The 16,926-nt window shown below is 33.6% G+C and overlaps 1 protein-coding gene across 1 annotated transcript in view; it reads right to left on the minus strand.

The window, feature by feature from the left end:
* LOC124448550 overlaps positions 1-16,926 on the minus strand; it is a 325,208-nt gene that overhangs the window by 301,550 nt on the left and 6,732 nt on the right. Inside the window, exons 13-19 of the mRNA XM_046999527.1 lie at positions 16,494-16,811; positions 16,027-16,335; positions 15,420-15,737; positions 14,984-15,301; positions 14,528-14,836; positions 14,074-14,382; positions 13,608-13,916 (exon numbers count right to left, since the gene is read on the minus strand). Coding sequence (XP_046855483.1) covers positions 13,608-13,916; positions 14,074-14,382; positions 14,528-14,836; positions 14,984-15,301; positions 15,420-15,737; positions 16,027-16,335; positions 16,494-16,811 — 2,190 coding nt within the window. The remainder of the gene's footprint in view (positions 1-13,607; positions 13,917-14,073; positions 14,383-14,527; positions 14,837-14,983; positions 15,302-15,419; positions 15,738-16,026; positions 16,336-16,493; positions 16,812-16,926) is intronic.

Raw genomic sequence — 16,926 nt, forward strand, 5'->3', positions numbered from 1 at the left:
AAATGAACAAAACATGTTAGATGGTTAAGCATTTCGTCGTCATTTTTTGAGCAATTTTGTCACCTTGTAGTTAAAGTTTCAATTGCTCTGTATATGTAACCTAAAGTCTCGTTAAAACGTTCAATTTTTCTTGCAAAAGCCACAACATCTGCTTCAACATATTCGTGAGTTAACAGGCTTACGTCAACATGTCATATACATTATTTAAATATGAGAACGAGTTTTATAATTTCACATGCAGAAGAATGAGAAAACTTCATCAAACACGATAACACGAACAAATGAACATGTCCACGAAATGTCTTGATAAAGCTAAACATCAGCAATAAGAAATTACTCATGTTTAAAGAAAAAACGATATTTAGCGAAACAAACACCAATTTTCCAAGGTCTTAACTATTTAGAAAAACTTTTTGGAGATGACTTCTTCAAAAGACTTCCTCTTCACCTTTCAGGTTTTTCAGGTTTCTTACCTCAACTTCCCCTTAAAGGTTTTTTACGTGTGAGGTGAATTTTCAGTGACTATGTTGAGTGCATAGGTTACCCTTTTTAAATTTAGACTTCTATAGAACCATGTAAAACGTGTAACCAGGCTGCGATTTGAAAAACAAAACTTATATAAAATAGCAGAGAAAACATTGTATAGTCAATATCAATAATAATGCCTTGTGGAAATCAAACTTTCGAATTAATATAATCAAACAACCTAAGAATTTGATTGAAATCAAATAAACAATAATAACAGTTTGAATTAGTTTGAATACAATTTCTTTTGGCTACTGCTTTAAATAATAAATACTTTCACAGAATTTGATTCCGCTTTTCAACTTCCTCAAGCAATGTTTGAAGGCATCAATTTCCTCAAGCAATGTTTGAAGGCATCAATACAACGCATGCGGTTTGAATTAAAAATAGTTAATTTATGCACAATATCAATAAATTATATTAACATCAGGAAACTAAAATAACGAAACTTGCAAAATCTTTTCACCCAAGTTGTACATTACATTTCGCACAGGATTGACTTCCTTAATCCAAAAGGATTAAATATAAACTCTCAGTGATATTTTAAACTATTGCAACATCAATAGTTTAAAATATCTATAAACTTTTAATACATTCTAACCTGGAGCTGGTATCTTTCAATATATAGCTTATCATCATTATCATCAAGGTTCCTATTTTCTTCCTCAATTCTTTTTATCAATAACTTTATTCAATATTCAATACAGGCTCTAAGTTCCCAATAAACTCGTTTTATTGCTGGACAGCGATAACCTCCAGCTGTTTTCAAAAATACTTCCGCAACTGTGCTGTGATCTGTTAACAATGATGATATACTGTATGTCAACTAGAATAAGTACGCCATATGCACTATCGTATCAGTCATGTGACTTTATGTAGCACTTATATTTGCATTTAATTTTGTTATCTTTCTATTTCTCTTGCGCTTGCAAACGCATGGTTTTGAAAAATGCTTATTGCGTCGTTTTTGCAAATAGTAAATATATCGTTTTTTTAGGATCCGGTTGCGTAGTAAGTTAACATGTTATGGGCCCAGGATGTGAAAATAAATAAGTAAATTGAGTGTTTTTCACAAACGATAATTTAATAAGTATCTAGAATGGCGGTAGCTTCATCAAATGCTTCGAGTTTGAGAGCGGACAAAGTATCGTTCATGGGCGCTTAATATCAGGCTGCATTTGCAAAGCATGTGGACCTATTTGAATTCGTTGATGATAAATTCAAAGTCTTAGCAAGAGGCCTGTCCACCCGTCTTTTGAACGGGACGGGAAAAATGATATAAAATGATATTGACGGAATGATATAAAACAAGTTAAAAGAACTCTAAGATTTTACCTTTTAAACTAATGCAGTATGAAGTGCAAAACTTGGCAAGCAGATACAAAATATTGTGATTTATGTAAGACTATTTAATTTATGAAAACATCGTCTAATTACACCAAACATAATGCACAACAACCGGATTATACAAAGTATTAGATAATAATGATGTTGTGTAACAAAACATAAATTCTGAGATAAAGCGTTCCTTTCCATGAAGCTAACTTTAAATACATTCTAACCTGGTGCTTATATCTTTCAATATATAGCCCATCATCATCATCATCAAAGTTCCTATATTTGTTCTCACTTCTTTCTATCAATAACTTTATTCAATGTTCAATACAGGCTCAAAATTCTCCAGTGAACTCTTTTAATTGCTGGACAGCGATAACCTCCAGCTGTTTTCAAAATACTTCCTCAACTGTGCTGTGATCTGTTAAAACTGATGAAATAATCTATGTCAACTAGAATAAGTACGCCCTATGCACTATCGCATCAGTCATGTGACTTTGTAGCACTTATATTTGCATTTAATTATCTTAACTTTCTATTTCTCTTGCGCTTGCAAACGCATGGTTTTGAAAAATGCTTATTGCGTCGTTTTTGCAAGTAATAAATACATCGTTTTAATGGGATCCAGTTGCGTAATAAGTTAACATGTTATGGGCCCAGGATGTGAAAACAAATAAATAAATTGAGTATTTTTCACAAAAGATGATTCAATAAGAATGGCGCTAGCTTCACCAAATGCTTTGAGTTTGAGTATAAGCGGCCCAAAAAATCACTTAAACAGTTATAAACAAACGACAATCTTCCCCATTCCAACGTAACAGACCGTGCGCCGCAAACTTTGTATTATTTATATACAATCAATTAATATAAAAGTTTACGGCGCACGGTCTGTTACGATGGAATGGGGAAAGTTATTGTTTGTTTATACCATTTAAGTGATTTTATGGCCGCCAATGGCTTGAACGCGGAAAGAGTATAGATTACGGGAGCTCAATATCAAGCTGTATTTGGAGAGCATATGAAACTATTTAAATTCGTTCATGGTATATAATCAAAGTCTTAGACAGAGGCCTGTCCACCCGTCTTTTGAACCGTCGTTTATGAAAGATGACTGGCAAAAATAAAACAAGTTAAAATAAACCTTAATAATTTACCTCTGTAATACCAAAAGCCAAAAATGTGGTTTCAATTTTTTTCAAAATATTTCGCATTATTTTTTGCGACGTATTATTACAGCGGCGCATACAAACAAAAGGAAAGCGTGTCAGCAAAACAAGGAAGTAAAATCAAAATGACTTTATAATACGATTTTGTTAATGCAAAATGCTCCACAAAAAGCGTTTGAAAAACTAACTGTCGATAGACTCCTTATTTAAAAGAATGAACAGTGACAGCAAATCCCAGTCAACATAAACATTTGGAGAGCCAGCTGAAGAAACCAGCTTTTCAATCTCAATAATGAAAGCGAATAAAACGGCGAAAGGATAAACATGTAAATATTTTTATTAATCATGGAACAACACAAAATCTCTGACCAAAAAATTGTTGGGGTTCAGGTCAGACGGGGCATCCGTTCTGGCAGAAGAAGTGGGAAAAGTTAATGCTCTATTGAAGAATAACAATCCTTTCTGCATTTTTGTCCACCGCATTTGTACCGTTTCCACTTGAACATATCAAAAGCATGCAAGATTAATCAGGATATGGCAACGCATACAAGAAATTCCAAGTGAAATATACAACTACGTCTAAAGTTCCGCATGTTGTCTATGGAAGAGTGTGTTTCGCTTTCTTATTCATTTTTCAAGTCTCTATAACATTTAAGGTTGCACTAAAACTGATCAATTGTATAAACAATTTACTCACCTTAAAATATTTTTTGTAATATTCCTCATCGTGACGTCCATAAGATATCATCTTCATTTTAAGTACACGATATTCATCCATTCCAATTGTTACTTCTGCAATAGTCTGAAAGAAGTGATTTCCGTAAACAGCAACACTTCCTGGTTCTCAACCAACTTTTAGTACTTTTTTCAGAACAAGGTCAGTAGCAAATGCTAGCAAGTATAAGAAAGAGCAATTTGAAATTAAATGAAGATATGATCTTCGCACTTTGCTTGACAATTTAAGCAATCGTCTCAGGAACCTGAACAAATCAGGTGACTCAACGGAATTCGAACCCATGACCTCTGCGGTCATGACCCGCACTGCATAAAACATTCAAAAGAGCAATTTGATTGCTAAAAGTACAAGATGTTCAGAAATTTTGAATCACATCGTGAGTCACAAACTGATTGTCGTTTGACGTCATTTTGTAGCATATTGATCATGGGAGATTTGTGTTCTACAATCAGCATTTTAAAACATGTGAAAGTCCCCGTAAATTTTATCTGACACTTTATCCCTTTTTTTTCAATAACTTCAGATTTTTTTCAATATTCAATCAAGCCAGAAAATTCCCAATGAACTCTACAAGGAAATGAACAAAATAAACATTTTATAGATGGACAGTGATAACCCCCATGCAAGTGTTTTCAAAAATTCTGTCAAACTGTGATCATATGCCATCAGGATCATGAAACCAAAAATGCTATTTCTAAAATGTAGAATATCCGTGAGCAGATGGGGTTAGCCGATTAGGAAGTTGAAACATGGAATATGAAATGATCCTGACGGAGTAAACGTAGAGTGTGTAAAACAGGGGATGTCAAAATAATGAACAACTAAAACGTATCTTCGACAAGTCGATTGAAACCACACTATATTCGAGGGCAAATTTACCAAGTCAAACGTCCTCTTGTTCTAGTGTTATATCGACAATAATTGAGAAAAAATATCTTTCGCCCGTAGCTCATTTCTGCTTCACAATTTATGTCGTTGAGTGGTAACAGCAATCGTCTTTCCCTTGCGTCGGCAACTTTCTTCTCACTAACTTGTGAAAACGTGTGATCAGCCAATTTAACTACAAGATGTATTCGTAAAGCAAAATCATACACATGCTCACACCAACCATTAAATAACAGAAATCCTAATTAAATAACTAAATAAATTTCTTTATTCCCTTGGAGACAATACACAACATACGCTTTGAACACCATCAAAAGTTGAAAATATTCAAATCAGTGAGCTCAAAGTTTGAAACGGAAGAATCTAATGCATTGATTATTCCATCCCCAGGTTTGCAGGACATTTAAACTAATATCCCTGAATGCACTAAAGCCTAGTTTTCACTGGCGACATAAGCACAAATGATAACACAAAGCAAAACATATTCTCAAGAGATTGGAGGAAATAAAAGAAACAGGTTTTTCTTTTCAATTTGTTTTTGTTCTACTGCTTTTGCCAAGTTGCTGTGCGTTTGCTTATGCTGATGCTTGTTTCAGTGGCTTCATTGCCTTCTTTTGTATATTCTTTTGTCTTTGTTTGTCCTTTATGTCGCCAGTGAAAACCAGGCTTTAATAAAACCATCTATAAAAACAGAATTTAACAGATGCACAATAAAACGCTTCTTTCAGTTGGATAAAATTTTAGTGACTAAAGTGAACGAAGCATTCGATTGTAAGCATTGCAAGCAATAAAACCATTCCATGAACCTAGCTCAGCGGGGTTTTTTAATGCGACAGATACCCTCAGGTAAGCCTGCTTAAATGCGCTTTAAAAGTGAACACAGTGTACAGAGAACAGTGAACTGAAGTGACAGAGAACTGAAAGAACCGCTTTTATTTTTTAATTTAACCAGACAAATTTCATTGTTTTTGTTATTTTTATTGAATTTTGACAAACGGACCTCACGAATATATGGCGATGATGTACGTGCATGAAATTTACGCCCCATTTTTCCGAGCCTGCGTTCTTACCACATAGAGAACGCGCCTATGTCGTATCGGCATTGCATTTCAAAAGAAACTAGCAAATCTGGTATATATGTTCGTTCATTCTTCTCATTTTCAAAATGTATCTTCTCTCCTTGATGAACGGCAATGAAACTTGCGCACAATAAATAAGTCATAAGTAAAACAAGCAACAAAATATATTCACACTTTCAACAACGAAAAATTTATTGTGAATGTAATGGCAACGTAGAAAAGGCCTGCGCTACTTACAAATCACATGATGAAGCATGTAAATTTACATTTTGAAAACATTTTCTTGAGTAAAAAATAAAATAAAATACGATATAAAATGAACTATAAATTTTAATCAACAAAATTATCAAATCAATGAGATTACTGACTGAACTAATACAAGACCTGAACTAATGCAGGAACAAAAAGCAACAGCTATGCTGAAATTCGTTTCACATGAATGAAACATCTCTTTGTCGATTCTTTAAGACCATTCAATGGTGCAATCTTCCTTTATTGATGAGAATCATCTTTCTAGTAAATATTGTTTTAAAATTAAAAATGTTTTATTTTATAATATTCAATTGTCATCTTGTTTAATCATGGAATCACTGACAGACGAAGTTTCGTATTGATCATTCACCATTTTTCACAGCACTTTTTCTCGGCAATGGTTGATAATCATTATTTTCATCTCCTTCCTACTGCCTGCAAGTCCTTTCATGGATTCATATTGTTCGCCTTTATCTTCATTGATTCTTAAACTACTGAAACAAGAATTTTGGTAGATAGGTTCCTCATATCCAGAAGCACGAGGTTCAAAACTGATTTTCACAGCATGTTCGTGTTCCCTTCTCGGTTCTTCATACAAGTGATTCAGACTTTGATGGGATTGAGACTCGAGTATGAATTCATTGCCAGATAAGTTTGTTGTGTCATATCGTAAGTTGATTTCAGAATTTTGATCTATGGAAAGATATATCAAAAACTGCCGTTTTTAGTGGCATTTCAATTTGCATGGATACTATTTTAATACGTGGCACGATTTGTGATTTTTCAAAACTAACATTGTTATAAAGCTCTCGCGATATGAAGAGTTACAGTTATTATGTTTTATGATATGGCAAGCGTTACTTCCGACAAAATGGCGCGTTTTGATTGGCTAGGAAACATTCTTGCCGGTCCATTATTTTCCTTTCATCGATCACGGTCCAAAACGCGTAATTTTACAGTCAAATGTAAACAAACTTCGTAAAGCAAACAGCAAAACCCAAAACAAATCAAAACAAAAAAGCGTTTACGAATGTGATTTGAAGAAAAAACATTCGGAAAACAGTTTAACTATACAGACGATACAATTTGAAACGATTTCTGTTTTGATTGACAAAAACTAGAAAAGTGAAAGTCAACCCGTACAAAACAGCAAAGACGAGAAAAAAAGCAAGCTTCGTTTCAGGTCAAATATTGCCATATAATAAACCTATTAATAACCTCGCTTTCTCGGTCTTTACTGAGAATATTGGACCTCTGCCTTTTGTACAAAAACACATCAGTGCAATATTTCTCCGTAAAGATCTCGAGCTCAGTTATTAAGGGCTCAATATTTTTGACGAACGTTTTCAACGCAAGATTCAAAAGCACAAAGTAAAGGTCTTTGTACCTTACGACTGTGTGTCTGAGTAAAAGATGGTATTATATTCACATTATAATATCATTGTTATTTGAATAGCTAATGTACATCTTTTTGTTGAAAAATGAGAAGGAATTAGGATGTTACTATACCTTGGTTCAACATGCAAGCTGGCTTTCGTTGGTCTATTGCTTGACCAGATGTTTTCTAAATAATCGATTAAAGATGCAATAAGATCGCTTGGTATTTGTTACAAAGTATTTAACATCATCATTCTTTGACTACGTTTTCACTACTCCGGATCAGTCTGAAAACGGCTCAAAAAAAAGTAACAGAACCGGGTTGAGTTCATACTGCACCGGAGCGGAATTTTTAGAAAACGTCCCTTTCCGGAGCGATACCATCACATTTTCTAAACGAGGTCGAACAAAAACGAAGCGCTACACATTGTCGTGCAAACTGCTAACTTTAATATTTAGCTACACTTTAGATACCAGTTCTCTTTAATTCGTAGTGCATTGTAGCGTATAATGAAAAAGGTGATCTTTTTATGTTTTCGTAACGAATGACACCGTTATAATTCTTACAAAGGTTTTTATGACCTATGGCTAGAGATATAAACATGTAGCGATTTGCAAATAAGAAATGGCGCTATCTTTTACAAACAACTAACTAATTTAGACAATAAGAGACGTTATGTGTAAACTAAACACCCGCAAAACTGTAGTGGAATTTAAAGAGATCAGTGTAAACGCATTTAAATTTTGCCATCACTTCTTCGCTACAGCGTAGTGTAAACGTAGTCTTAAATCAAAGGACTTTTTTCGTGATAAGAAGCACTATCTTCTCATGTACAAAAAATGTTTGTGTAGGAGGAGAGGGGGGCATTTGCCCAAATATCCCCCCAGCCGGTTCTGTGGCCCCTGTCCATCACCGTTTTAAAGACTTCGACTGCTTCAACGGCAAATGTCGTTTGTAGTTTGTGACATACCATTTTCTTGTTTTTCTTACGACGATAACATAAAAAGAGAATACAAAACAGCAACAAAATCGCCACTGTTGCACAGGGAATCACAATCTTTATAATTTTTCCACCAAATTTGTGTGAAGGACCTGGAGAAGATAGAAAATAAATGTAAAGAAGCCTTTCGGGAAACAAATGTAAAACTTTTGACTGAAATGTAAAACATAAGATTTTAACATTGATATGTTTTGCTATCTTCCGCCCAGTTCATTCAAGTGACAAAAAAAAGATCATTTTCATTATCACCTTTCTATAGCTATAATATACAATTATCCAATTAAAAGAAGGTGTAGCCATTGATTATTTTTATCAAAGAGACATGTTTTTGAAATCGTATCATGACGTCCTCAATACCGTAGAGAAAACCTAACTATCAAAAAATAATCAAAAGTTTTCATGAATATTTATTCTTTTTTACATTTGGTAAAATTTAAAGTCATTTTTCTGAAACAAGATCCTGTGTTACAGTCTAGAATCGAAAAGGGTTTCATAAAACTAAATAATTTGTTGTTTATACCATAAACACTGTGGATAAGTCTTCCGAAATGCATCGTGTTTTTAATCTTATAGCTACATATATCTTTATTTTTGTTTTCAACAGTTTTTTAAGAACTACTCAATTGTAATTAACCATGAAAAATACGCTGTTCAGAGCTATATTTGAATATGCTTTTAGCAAAATTTTAAATGCAGGTAACCGGGGCTGCAGTTTAACTATTTCTCAAATCTAAAAACAAAAAAATAATTTAACAACTTTATTTTCAACAAAACTTCAATGCATTGTGTCTTGTCAATAGCACCAGTTTTTATGGTGATCTTGTCAGATCCACACGTAAAACATTTTGTTTTTCCTGTCTGTGGTTGATAACTATTTTTTTACATTTGGTATAATTTAAGGTCATTTTGTTAAAATAAGAACTTGGATCACAGTCTAAAATGAAAAACTGTTTCATTAAAATCAATTATTGTTATGATGTTTACCATGAACTTCAATACAATACTTACTTTGAATACAATCTGACTGAAAAACTGTTCCTTCCTTCTCTGTGATTGGTAGATTTATTGGACACACTTCACATGTTATCTGTCCTTTGTTCTCTTGTGTCGAGTTTCGTGGACATTTTGTACAAACCATTTCAGACATATTGAAATAATATCCTGGACGACATTCTAAAAGCAAAGCAAGTTAACTGTTGATGATATAAACAATAGATCCATGAAATACTGAGGATAAACACACCTTCTTTGCAGTCAGTTATATTAACGTGAGGATCATTTGTGTACGTTATTGTAGCATGTGGACATTGGTTACATTTAATCTGTCTTTTCATTGGTTGATAAGTATTTTTAGGACAAGGAACACAATCTGATTGGTTGAAATTGTACATGTATCCAGAACTGCAATCTACAAAAACAAATTAATATTTTAAAATTGCATATTAACGAATTATTATATGATCAATTTTCTTTAAACTATAAATGATAATACGAATTTACAACATGTACAAACTGAAAGAGAGCTTCTTGTGGTGGTTTACGGTTTGGAGAAAATTTATCAACATACTTGAGAAACACTGCGTTGCAATAGCTAGGCCTCTTCAATTGGTGTGTACGGGAAAAAGGAAACAACCAGTAATGAATAAAGTGAGGTGAAGGAACATGTCCAACAGTGAAAAAAGAGAAAGAGTATTTATATTGGCCAGTAATGAGTACAGGTGAAATCTGATGTTTGAGGGGTGACACTCCCCTGCACTGCCCAGTAAATCTGTACGTGGAAAATCACACGAGTAAATAGTTTTGAGCTACTGCACCATAAAATTCATAAAGAAAATCAACAGCATGCATTGTCTCAGGATGGAGCGTAGAAAGACATGAAAGAAATAAGTATTTTTACAAAATAAAATATGGAATATCAGTATGTTATCAAATCTAGCCGTGCAAACAAGTTATGCACAACTTGTTAAATTGTTCCTTTTAATGGAAAAACTAAGGAATAGCTAAAAAATATTTATATAATATTGAACGTTTAGCACTGAAGTGTAATATTACCTTTTATGCATTCTTGATCACTTACTGCACCAACATTGATGGTACCTTTACCATCATTACAGGTAAGACAACGAGTTTGATTTGTGTATGGTTGATATGTAGAAGTAGGACATTTTTCACATTTCTTGCTTTGAAACGAAAAGAATGAGCCAATGGAACAGTCTAAATATAAAAGATCATTTAAAATAAAACTTTATTGATTATTGATTGACATATGAAAAGAGACTGTTTCATGTTTGTGGATGTAGATCGTCCAGGTTAGTAGAGTCCTGGGAATGACTGTTGGTATTGAAGTTGACTGACATTTCTACAACCTTAGCGGTAGTCATCTTCAGAGTCAAAAATGAATGATTCAGTCAGTGTCCTTTTATTTACTTCATGTAAATTAACCAGATAAAAAGTTTCATGAAAAGTTATTACATTTTCCAGTCTTTCAAAGACAAAAAATCAATCACTAGAGTAATTGAGCAAAACACTTAACAATCCTGTAAGTATGAAAAAATACTTACTAAAAACATTACTAGGAGTGGCTATCTTTGGTATTGTGTCACAGTGCTCAGAGGTAAAAGCAAGATTAGCAAGTGATGTAAAACTGCCATGATCTGTAACGCTTTCAATGATTAACTATTGTAAAGTAAAAACAAATAAGCTATGTATCACAAATTGACGAAGTTTAATTAAGTCTTATAAATATTTCTAATTTGTATACAAACCCTAGATAGACCCATGGTAAAATTAACTGTGACTTGGCCTTTTTTCCACTTAGTTCCTTGATTACCACTTAATGACCACAGTAAAAGATTGTATCCATTGTGAAAATATTCTTGGTAAATATTTAATATTGACAAATCACTTCTATTCATATAATACGAAAATGAAAAGCACACGAGAGAGTCGTTGTGATAATATCCCACCAACCAAGCTTTGCCTGGTGAATAGAATCGTCCTCGAGAATAAAGATATCGCCCTATACCACATAAAGAACAATAAGATATATGTAAACCATACATGTAATATATAAAGAATGTGTATTTGTTGAACAAAGTTCAGTTTCTATTTAAAAACACAATTCAGATCGAGTGTCCCCAAGAACTTTGTATCCACCCAATGGAACAAAGCAACCTTTCTTAAATATTCGGACTAAAATCTATTCAGGTTTGTACAAAACTAACACCTAAAACTCTTGGCCAAATTATCGTAATACAAGGACCTAATATTGTTAACCAAACAAGTTGTAATTGACGTTTGTGGTCAAGTCCAAAGTTTGCAATTGTGCTATATCTTGAGCTTTTTAGTTTCAAAAATCGTTTATCCAAGCGATCATCAATCGAATTCATGTGAACTTTCACATAAACAGATGACAACAGGCAATCTTTTAAGTCAGGGCAATGTTGTTTTATAGTTAATATTTCTCAGCAACATGTTCATAAGATTGTATTCCAGTGATTATGTGCCAATTGCAATAACCTTAAACGCTTTGCTTTGCTTTTCATCCTTGAACGCAAACGGACACAATATATACGTCATGCAAATATTTCATTGTATTTATTGCACAAAGTTCGACATGTAGTTAGACATCAGATTCATTATCATTGAATGTGACCTAATATACAAAGCAAACTTAAGTATTTGAACAATAAAACTGCACTGTAATCTCATTTATACACAAAATTTTTCAAGCCTTACGAAATTTTCGCAATCATGTTGCCTTAATATCACAAATTTAGTAAATATGCCCCCGGCTCAATTTTGTGGTAACTTCCCTGAAACTGCTTAATTGTTTTTTTTTTCAAACAAAAATGGTGTTTTCTCTTTTTACAGTAAAAAATATGTTTCTCCTTCACATATATGTTTCTTTTGGATTGAAATGTCAATATGAAAGCTTAATGCTGTGAAAATGACGTCGACATAGCAGTTGTGTTTATAAAACGTATAAAAATAAAAATGCAGTAATTTTTCATATTTCATGATGGACAACTATATTTAAAATTAATAAAAAATTTTGAATTTTACCGTTCAAAATCACTGACAAAATATTCTTGTAATCTTGCTTATAATGTGAAAACACAAGTAATATAAGCAAGAGTATACATTAAATCACAATATATATATATCAAGTGTATAAATTTTAAATAATTTCGAAGGGCATGACTCCGGACGACGATAGCAGATCACGCCTTCGGCAATCAAAATATATCGGTCCATAAAAAAGCGAGATCAGTCCTCGCATTCGCAGCGGCTCTTCACAAAAAAACAGTCTTACCAAACGTTGATCCTGTGGCATAAAAATCTGAGAGAGTCCAATCGACATCATCAACTCCCTCAACATTGTCCCATGGACATAAACTCGTAGCCAGGCCATGATCAAAGTCACAGATTTTAGACTGATTTGCTAAAGAAAAAAGGGTTTTCTTTTCATTCTGTTTCGTACAAGACTGGTTTTCACCGTACACTTAAGCGAAAACGTGCATCAATGCAAACTTGAGCAATAACTTCTGTTTTTACTGAGAAAAATACACACGATAAACACAGATTAAAAAAATTCTCAGTACTTAGTATACCGTTTACTTCGCAAGCAAATTCAAAGCTTAAAGGCATTTCCCCCCTTTTTTTTTGTGTAAGAGGTCGCACGAAATATATTTGACATAAAAGCTAGTTATTAAAGAAAATAAAATAGGAATTTAAAGAGTACACAAACTAAAGCATGCATGGTTAGCAAAAGTCAATCTTACCCAGGGCCCTCCATCAAATAAATGCATGAATAATCTATAAAATGTTATTATAATAAAAAAACTCATGAGCGCATACTTAGCTGTAACTGCATGAGAAACTATACTAGTACTTGCCAAAAATACATTTAAAGATATTTAGCAAAACGCTGTCTACCTTTCGCTTTAGAAAACCACGTTGCGCAGCCCAACTTAGACTAAACATTTACCAAGAAAACAGTATTTGCTACCAGCTAATGTGTTTTTATTTATTGCATTGTTTTGTAATTTTAGAATGTCAAATGAGTGCAATCGTGGAAATCATTGTATATTTACAGCTACCTCTATGTTTTTTGACGGAATTGAAAAGACGTTTGTTTGGATTTTAATGCTACTCAGTCACAGTACAAATTGGCAAACAAACATTGATATTAAAAATTCTTGATTTAAAGTACTAAAAATAGTAGCTAAAATGTAAAAATATTACTTACATGTTTGGCATTCTACACCAGCATCTTCACTATGTCCACAATTGTGTGTTTCCCATCCATTATGTTTACAACTAGATACATTAACTTCTGAACCTGTACAACCAACATTATCTAACCATATCTTTCCACTACCATCTGGAACAGAACTTCCTATTAAAGCCTTTACTGCTCTACCATAACCAAGTTGACGACAAGCTACCATAGCATCTTGCAAATCCCAACCATCGTCACAAATTGTGCCCCATTCTCCATTGTAGAAAAGTTCTACACGACCAATTCCTTCGCTGCTTCTTGGTCCTTGAAGTCGCACTGGCTCATTTAAAAAATCAGTTTTAATTACAAAGTTGTTAAGTAAACAAGTTGTTCAATATTTATGTTACAGCAAAGTTAGCAAACACCGACTGATTTTAAAATTTCTTAAATTATATGCTACAAATAGTAACTAAGAAACAGAAAAATTACTTACATATTAGACATTCTACACCAGCATTTTGACCATGTCCACAATTCTGTGTTCCCCATCCTTTATGTGTACAACTAGATACAATAACTTCTGAACCCGAACAAACGACATTATCTAACCATATCTTTCCACTACCATCTGGAACAGAACTTCCTTGTAAAGCTTTTACTGCTCTAATATAACCAAGTTGACGACAAGCAACCATAGCATCTGGCAAATCCCAACCATCGTCACAAATTGTGCCCCATTCTCCATTGTAGAAAATTTCTACACGACCAATTCCTTCGCTGCTTCTTGGTCCTTGAAGTCGCACTGGCTCATTTAAAAAATCAGTTTTGTTTACAAAGTTGTTAAGTAAGCAAAGTTTTTAATTTTATATTAGAGCAAGCACATACTGATTTAAAAATTTCCTTATTTCAATACAACAAAAAGTTTATGAGAAGTTAAAATTACTTACATGCTAGACATTCTACACCAGCATTTTGACCATGTCCACAATCCTGTGTTCCCCATCCTTTATGTGTACAACTAGATACAATAACTTCTGAACCCGAACAAACGACATTATCTAACCATATCTTTCCACTACCATCTGGAACAGAACTTCCTTTTAAAGCTTTTACTGCTCTACCATAACCAAGTTGACGACAAGCAACCATTGCATCTGGCAAATCCCAACCATCGTCACAAATTGTGCCCCATTCTCCATTGTAGAAAATTTCTACACGACCAATTCCTTCGCTGCTTCTTGGTCCTTGAAGTCGCACTGGCTCATTTTAAAAAAGTAGTTTTGTTTACAAAGTTGTTAAGTAAGCAAGGTTTTTAATTTTATATTAGAGCAAGCACATACTGATTTAAAAATTTCTTTATTTCAATACAATAAAAAGTTTATGAGAAGTTAAAAATTACTTACATGCTAGACATTCTACACCAGCATCTTCACTATGTCCACAATTGTGTGTTCCCCATCTATTATGTGAACAACTAGATACATTAACTTCTGAACCCGTACAAGCAACGTTATCTAACCATATCTTTCCACTACCATCTGGAACAGAACTTCCTTTTAAAGCTTTTACTGCTCTACCATAACCAAGTTGACGACAAGCAACCATTGCATCTGGCAAATCCCAACCATCGTCACAAATTGTGCCCCATTCTCCATTGTAGAAAATTTCTACACGACCAATTCCTTCCATGCTTCTTTGTCCTTGAAGTCGAACTGGCTCGTCTAGAAAAGGTTATTGAGCTTGTACTGATATATATAGCAACAAGTTCTTAATAAAACAACGAATCACTTGGCAATTTGAATCGTATGACTATTTTAAATAGGTGAAAAGTTTACTTACATGTTAGACATTCTACACCAGCATCTTCACTATGTTCACAATTGTGTTTTCCCCATCCATTATGTTTACAACTAGATACATTAACTTCTGAACCCGTACAAGCAACATCATCTAACCATATCTTTCCACTTCCATCTGGGACAGAACTTCCTTGTAAAGCCTTTACTGCTCTACCATAACCAACTTGACGACATGCAACCATAGCATCTCGCAAATCCCAAAAATCGTCACAAATTGTGCCCCATTCTCCATTGTATAAAATTTCTATTCGACCAATTCCTTCACTGCTTCTTGGTCCTTGAATTCTGACCGGTTTGTCTATAAAAGGTTATTGAGCTTATATTGATTTAGAGCGCAATAAGATCTTAATAAAACACAAAGTCGCATAACGTTTAGCAATTTGAATCGTATGATTATTTTTAAACAGGTTTTGTGTCGAAATAACGGTTAATTTAAAGTAGTCACGCGAGCATTTTATACGCAATCTATCATCAGTTTTGTTGACAAGTTTTCCAGTGTTTTTACTTCTGTATTACTTTACTGTATTACTTCTTTCAGTACTTATATTAAGCGTTTGAAATACTACACAGGTGAAAACTTTTCTTACATGTTACACAATCTACACCAGCATCTTCACTATGTCTACAATTGTGTGTTCCCCATCTATTGTGTGTACAAATAGATACATTAACTTCTGAACCCGTACAACCAACGTTATTTAACCATATCTTTCCACTACCATCTGGAACAGAGCTTCCTTGTAAAGCTTTTACTGCACCATTAAATCCAAGTTGACGACATGCAACCATAGCATCTTGCAAATCCCAACCATCGTCACAAATTGTGCCCCATTCTCCATTGTAGAAAATCTCTACACGACCAATTCCTTCGCTGCTTCTTGGTCCTTGAAGTCGCACTGGCTCATTTTAAAAAATTAATTTTGTTTACAAAGTTATCAAGTAAACAATGTGTTCATTGTTTATGTTACAGCAAAGTTAATAAACACAGACGGATTTTAAAATTTCTTAATTTATATGCTACAAATAGTAACTAAGAAACAGAAAAATTACTTACATGCTACACATTCTACACCAGCATCTTCATAATGTCCACAATTGTCTGTTCCCCATCCATTATGTGAACAACTAGATACATTAACTTCTGAACCCGTACAACCAACGTTATTTAACCATATCTTTCCACTACCATCTGGAACAGAGCTTCCTTGTAAAGCTTTTACTGCACCATTAAATCTAAGTTGACGACATGCAACCATAGCATCTTGCAAATCCCAAGTATCATCACAAATTGCGCCCCATTCTCCATTGTAGAAAATCTCTATTCGACCAATTCCTTCCCTGCTTCTTGGTCCTTGAAGTCGAATTGGCTCATCTGAAAAAAATTTTTGGGTTTCAAAGTTTGAAAGCATCCGAGGTGTTCAATGTTTATGTTCCAGCAAAGTTAGCAACCAAAAATATATTTTAAAATTTCTTAGTTGAAATGTTAC

Source organism: Xenia sp. Carnegie-2017, unplaced genomic scaffold, assembly GCF_021976095.1.
Source record: "Xenia sp. Carnegie-2017 unplaced genomic scaffold, XeniaSp_v1 HiC_scaffold_23, whole genome shotgun sequence".
Classification (NCBI taxonomy): domain Eukaryota; kingdom Metazoa; phylum Cnidaria; class Anthozoa; order Malacalcyonacea; family Xeniidae; genus Xenia; species Xenia sp. Carnegie-2017.